The sequence below is a fragment of the Lytechinus pictus genome, chromosome 11, assembly GCF_037042905.1.
Source record: "Lytechinus pictus isolate F3 Inbred chromosome 11, Lp3.0, whole genome shotgun sequence".
NCBI classification, from domain to species: Eukaryota; Metazoa; Echinodermata; class Echinoidea; order Temnopleuroida; family Toxopneustidae; genus Lytechinus; species Lytechinus pictus.
In genome coordinates this window covers 19,834,368-19,841,566 of record NC_087255.1, presented here as the reverse complement: position 1 = coordinate 19,841,566, position 7,199 = coordinate 19,834,368, and the positions used below count along the sequence as shown (strand labels likewise).

At 38.7% G+C, this 7,199-nt stretch overlaps 1 protein-coding gene across 1 annotated transcript; it reads right to left on the bottom strand.

Moving 5' to 3' along the window:
* Positions 1-274: 274 nt before the first annotated feature.
* LOC129271549 (uncharacterized) lies at positions 275-3,981 on the bottom strand. Its single transcript, XM_064106657.1, has one exon. It carries the CDS (start codon positions 3,948-3,950, stop codon positions 2,439-2,441), a length of 1,512 nt encoding a protein of 503 aa, XP_063962727.1. The 5' UTR covers positions 3,951-3,981; the 3' UTR covers positions 275-2,438.
* Positions 3,982-7,199: the final 3,218 nt, after the last annotated feature.

Here is a 7,199-nt window from a genome sequence, read left to right as displayed (position 1 = left end):
TGGCCTAAACCTGCGTGAAAGTCAGATTTATCATAAAAATGTGGAAGGGGCTGGAAAGTCCCCCCCCCCAGTAAGTTAGGATTAATATCCGTAAACTAAAATTTGGTCGGGAAAAATGGCACAAAATGAATCATGAAAATATAAAAACCTTTAACTTTATATTTCACTTGCTTCCATTTGTCAAAGTTTTTAGAATGAATAAAAACATCCATCAAAGGTATGATAATAAATGACAAAAAAAAATCATTAACATGAAATGTGCTTTTTTAACTCACTTTATTTTGGACTACAAATCTATATTCATATCTTCATTAGATTGAATATTCTATACCTCTTTCTTGGAAGAGCGGCAAAAATACATGTAGGCCTTAACATTTTATGAATAATGATGAATGAAAGCTATGATTAAAATGATTACTGGTAATACTAACTAGTATATAATAATGATAATAACAATAATAATAATCTAACCAGGGGCGGATCCAGGATTGTCCAAGGAGGGGGCACATTTTCTCGAAAGATTTGACAAGCAAAAAAAGTTTTTAACCAACAAATTTTGATATTTCGTCCACGAAGGTCTTCACTTTCAAGGGGGGGGGGGGGAAACTTCCGTTCTAACAGCATTTTGCCTTTGCCCCCCCCCCCTGGATCCGCCAGTGAACCTAATAATGATACAGATATGGAAATGTATCAAATTTAACTACATGTTCCGATGATGACTACTGCTTTATGTATTCCACCACCACCACTACTACTACTTCTACCACCTTTGTTACTACTACTACTACTCCTATCATTACTTCTACTACTTCTTAGGTACTGACCTGTAGTACTAGCACAATGGGTGCTTTCAAGTTCATTGTTGACCTTTGAGTGTTGGTGTTGGGCGTGGCGTACCAAGGATTTTCCAAAGGGGGGGGGGCAAATTCCGCCAACAAATTTGACAAGCAAAAAGGTCTTCAAGTTCAAAGGAGGTGCCACTTGTGGCTCGTCAGGGATCAGTTTTGATTCGTCAGGGGGGGGGGGGGGGCAGGGATACTTCCCTTGCATGGGTTGTGACTCGTCAGGGGGGGGGACACTCTGCCCCCCTTAGGTACGCTAGTGGTGTTGGGTCGATTTTTACACGATTATACCGCCAAACATAAAATGAAGATGGTCCTGAAAGTTGCTCAGTATTTGTTGAGATGTGATCTGGGGCCTGTTGCAGATGAGTTGCAATCTATTGCAACTATAAAAATCGTGCGCTACTTGCTTTTCAACCAATCAACAGCGCGCATTTGGGGACTTGCGATTGATTTTTTGACTTGCGTTTAAATGCAACTCTTTCTGCAATGGACCCCTGGATCAGTTTTAGAAACTGAATAAGTTTTGGAGCTAGGGGAGGCCATCCAAATTTCAACACCGTACTTGAGATCACCCCAGGGGCGTCGATCCATTATTCAGATTGGGGGGGCAAAATCATTAATCAACGTTCCAAAGGCGCTCGATTGTACAAAACACCCACCCACACACACATAGGCATATATATATATATATATGTGTGTGTGTGTGTATATATACATATATATGTATATATACATATATATGACTCATGAGACACAGACACGTATCTAACCAACAAATTAATGCGAGCGCGAAGCGCGAGCTGAAAATTTTGATATTTCGATCTGAAAAAATGACAGTTTAATGGACGTTCTTGATAAAGAACAAGATATATATCCAACAAAAGATTATTGCAAATCGAAGCAGGAGTTTTTTTTAGGCTTAGAACTGAATACGGAACATGTATATTCATCTATTTAATCATGAAAAGTATGGGTTTTTGCGATAGAAATGATGCGAGCGCCAAGCGCGAGCTGAACATTTTAAAATTCCAATCTGAAAAGCGGACATTTTTAGCACGATTTTAAATAAAGAACAAGTTGTGTATCTCAATCTCGCTTGCTGAACATTACAATTTTTTTTTTTGCATATCCGGAATAATTAGGGGGGCAAAACGATGTTTGCCCCCCCAATATTTTCATTGGTGGGGCGATCGCCCCCTGCGCCCCCCAGGATCGACGCCTCTGTATCACCCAATATGGTTTGAGAAATACTATTGTATATAACCCTCCTGGATCCACTTCTGCAGTAATGATTATAACAATGAATTACTGATTTATTCATAATAATCATTAACAATATCAAATAGAACAATTATAATAATAGTAATAATACCAATTATTCATTTCCTGAGTGACCTCGCACTTATCATATTTCAATTTTTAACCTCCTGGTTAGATTTTGTAACTTTGTAATGTGCGACTTTTATAAGTAGTCATTCCAAAAAGTAAAATGAAGGAACTTTTAAAAAAATGCTCCATCTGAGCGATTAATATATTTTAAAGTTACGAGGTCTCTGATACAGTATTTGGAGCTCTGCACTAATCTATGTCCTCTCATTTGTAGAGGTTACACGGCTCAAAAACGAAACGGCCTTTTCCTCCCAGAAGAGTGGTGACAGCGACTCTTTTGATGCCAAACACGTTCTGAGGCTTTTCTTGTAAAGAAAAAAGCAGTTCTTCACGGTCACCTGCGTATACCCGAATTTCTCCGTTGTTGATGGTGATTGTGATCATTCGAAATTCATTGGGGTCGAGTGTAACATGGCTCTTTGTTCGCACAGAGCCACAGTTTTTGCATTTGCGAAGGGCCGTTTTCTGGTTATTCCATCCGCCTAGAAGTATCTCATATTCCCAGCCGTCGAAGTTAAGAAAGTCAATTTCTGGTGATAAGAGAACAAGGGTAGAACGGGCTGCCCTCACTAAGAATGAGATGTGCAGATCGAAAGCTCTGTCTTGAGGGACGAGGGGTAGGTCCGAGTTATATACCCCATCGCCGTCGGTGTCAACCACTAGCAAACCCAATGCAAATCCCTGAGCAGGGAAGTCAAAGTATCCGCCTTGATGAGGTCCTTGAGAATAACCGATTGCTCTAACCGAGACGGGGTTAGGATCAAAGCTGGTTAAAATCGGGGTGTCATCGTCCTCCAAGAACACCTTCAGTAACCCACCATTATACATGATGTGGAATTCCTGGTTTCCAAGACCGTTGAGAATATCAGGGGTGTTCGCCGAAGCAACAACTGGGCAGCATTCTACAGCGTTCACACAACGACGGATCTCAGATTTCCTGTTTCCCTCCGAACCGATTATGATCTCGTATGCAGGTTCCTGGTCACTGAGACCCACTTCCGAGGCTAGAAGGATACGCACATTACTATTTGCATTCGCGGAGAACTTAAAGTCCAGACTGGTGGCCGATGAGCGAGGAATGACCGGGAGAGTGTATCGGAATTTGTATTGATTGTCAACTTGGTACAACAAACTCCCACATCCTTGGACGACGAGATGCTCGGCAGGGAACCACCAATAGCCAATGGTTCCTTGGGCGGTGCTGAATCCAAGATTGCTGACCGGGAACATTCCGGTTGTCCTGGCCTCTAGATCCGCATCGCTGTGTGATCCTTGCCCTACCGAAATCAGGCCCTGATTTAAGTTGTACCCTATCCAGAGGTCATGAATTCGGTCGAGGCTGACGGCATCTGGCATCATGACAGCGGCCAGCTCCTGGCAGTTTTGGCGTTCACATCGCCGAACGGCGGTGTACCTGTTTTTGTTGATACCGAAGACTATATCGTACCAAGACCCTTGTCCAAACTGGTGGTCTGCCAGGGCTACATGCGTTTCACCTCCAGACTTCACCCGGAACCTGAAGACGAAGAACTGTTGATTGGCCGCTGGGATAGGTGGCAAAAAGTCGTAAACGAACCCTTGGTTTGGATTTGTTTGCAGTGTCACGCTAGAGGCGTCAAGAATCTCCTCGGAATAATCAATATCCACGATGTCTCCATACCCTGAAGATATAATATTAGTGAAGATGATCAGAAGACAAGCTACGACTGCGTTCATATTGATGGATGTTGGATAATATCCAGAAAAAACTCCTGTAAACAGACAGATATGAAATACTTAATTGAATAATAATAAGGAATAAATCGTGATGATGAATGAATTAATGTAAATAAGCAATGAAAGTGATAATTTCATAAATACGGAAATAATATATAGACAAACTAAATTATGAAATAAAAAAGGCACATATACGGACGATGAGAGGGAAAAAAGAAGCAATAAATAAGACAGATCTCATTTTGTCGAGTTATTTGAAGATTGTAGTATAGGCCTATTTTCAAAATCCTTAACAAAAATAGGAATTGCTTGAAATAGCAATATAAACTGGGTTCCAAAAAAAAATGGCTCCTGTTTCAATGCACAATTTCTATAACAAATTTACTATTAGCCAATTAGATTTGAGGATTTCAGTAGCTTTAAACTGTTTTGTTGTAACAAGTTTAATGAAATAAGGCCCCTGATCAAGATTTACAAGGACACTGCATAAATTCCACTCTGCCAAAATGATCAACATATTTACACAGGCTGGCTTCAATAGTCTTTAATAAGCGCATGTCAATAATTAAGAGATTGGTTCAATCACAGATAGAGAGGCTATTATATATTATATAGCGGGGTACGTACGGACATAAATTTTAAAGTCTATATCCCTCCCCGAACAGCGTCAACCCTGCATAAGTATACCTACCTGCTGATTGGCAACAGAACAATAAAATATTGACATTCAGCCATCATGCTTATTACTCTGCTCCTTTATTTTATGATCTATATATCTGATACGAATATTTATGCACGATTTAATTAGTAATCGGTTGCCTTGTAGTTTCATTATTTCTCATTCATAGACCATCCTTACAATACAAGAAAATGATAGAAGAAGAGTGTCGCTAAGTCGAGCAGATGATACGCATGTCTGCAGGTAACGCGGAAAATGGAGCTATTGGTCAATCAAAAAAAGTGGAAGATAGCGACTACACCTTTGATCTTCTGACCTCAAAATCAATAGAATTGCTAGGATCTATGTTAGTATTATACACACCAAATTATATGAGCCTAGGTTAAGTTCAACTAAAGCTATCGCGTTAACAAGGACTTCAGAAGGATAAGATGAAAATATGTCATTGTGACCTTGACCTTTGACCTTTTGACCTCAAAATTAATAGGCTTCTTGGGATCCATGCTAGTATCATACACACTAAATTATATAAGCCTAGGTTAAATTAAACTGAAGTTATCGCGTTTACCAGGACTGCAGAAGGGTAAGATGAAAATATGTCACTGTGACCTTGAATTTTGACCTTTTGACCTCAAAATCAAAAGACTTCATGAGATTCATGCTATTATCATACACATCGAATTATATGAGCCTAAGTTAAGTCAAACTGAAGTTATCGCGTTTACAAGGAAAAGTTAACGGACAGACAGACGGACGGACACCGAGCGTGATACCATAATACGTCCCGTCGAGACGGGCGTATAAAAAAGAGAAATGTAAATCTTGACAAAAATCGCACCAATTTGCGAAAACAATTTCATTTTCTGCTCCTACTTTATGGAATCATCTGGCAAATAATATTAGAAACACCCCCAGTCGCAGGATATATTTAGCAAATCGTTAAAACTAATGCTACTGGAAGATAATAATTAAATTAATTTAGTTTGGTATAATATACTGCCTGAAAAAAACGATTTCTCTATAAAGATTTTTATGAATAATTAAGATATTTTTATCGCAATTGTCTGCATGCATTAATAAATAAAATTAGTACTGAATTTTGATGTACAATATTGTGATTTAGTTAAAAATTATTGTCTAATCTATGATAATGATAGTATTTGGGGCTAATTTCGATTAGCGTCTTGATATATAGTAATATGTTAGCTCCAATTACCAAATGTTTTGTTCGTAATTATGTGATCCTGCAGTACATACCCAACGAATAGAAGGTTATTCTCTCTGAATCAAAGCACCACAAAGTCCTGCAAGTTCTGCCACTCCGAATTGGAAAGTGTTATATATTTTGTTGGAGAATGCCCAGTGTTTAGCACACACAGGAAAACACTTCTAAACTTAATAAAAGAAGACGAGGAACTGCAGTATTTTTCTGAGCATTTCAATGATCAAGAACCTCAACAATTTACTATTCCGTCCTGTTTCTACCTGAAGTCGAATTAACAGATTCTAGTCGATTTGACATTTTCCGAACCTAGAAATGTTCTTTCCGATGAAGTTTTTTTCTTGATTCGTGTTCCTATGGGGTCCTAGAACAAATTCAGCTTGGTTGCCCAAAGTTGCCGTTTGGGCAATTTGCTAATTTGCATAAATCCAAAATGGAAAGAACATTTCTAGGTTGGTGTATTCAGCCTATGGGACTGTCAAATCGACTATTCCTCCAGAAACCAGAAACGACCTCAACCTACTTCACTACTTGTCTTAAATTTCTTGCATTCACCGCTCTCGGTCTACCTTACTCTCACGTCAAAATACAATACAGTGCGTATCAAAAAAATGTTTACACTTAGAAAAGGTCCTGTACATTTGTAATATCCTAAAGACTTTTCCACATTTTAACATTTTTGGTACAGATCCATTCAAGCAAATGACGATATAAATGTCGAAAAATATTTCCGCTTGAGTGAGCACCACTTACTTTTGAAAAATTAGTGAAAAATATTTTGCGCAGAATTTTGAAATAGTTCTGCGATTAAAAGTAGACCTAAATCATGAAGAACACGTAGAATTTAGCTAGTAAAATTGATTTGAAGATATTTTCAACTTCTTAAACTCTTTTCCTTGCCCTAAACACTTCGAGGAGTGCATTGCGCCCCACCCCACTCCCCCCACACACTGAGGCCATTGTGACGAGATTTGCTTTACACTGAGCTGTGATTTACATGAAATTGCTAAGGCTTGATTTTTCATTTTGTTAATCATTGCCATTAAGCTTGGAAAAGTGTGGTGAAACAAGTATTAAATGAAAAATTAAATGTAAACCCACTTTAAATGAGATCTCCGATACAGCGGAGGAAGGATACAGAAGAAGAAGAAGAAGACTAATCCATGTAATTTTATCTGACAGTGAGATCTGGTACCGTAAGGGCACTAGTATTCAACCCGTTTGGAGAGTTTCCTCAAATATATAGAAATATAGAATTTACCTGAATCTCAGACCCGTCTTATTTCCAAGAGCAAATGCTGGTTATTCTTTTTCCGTTATTTTTTTCTTCAACCAGTTGACTGTGTGC

Bases quoted from the DNA above. Each gene is read 5' to 3' on its own strand.
- LOC129271549 (XM_064106657.1), bottom strand. From the start codon at position 3,950: ATGAACGCAGTCGTAGCTTGTCTTCTGATCATCTTCACTAATATTATA.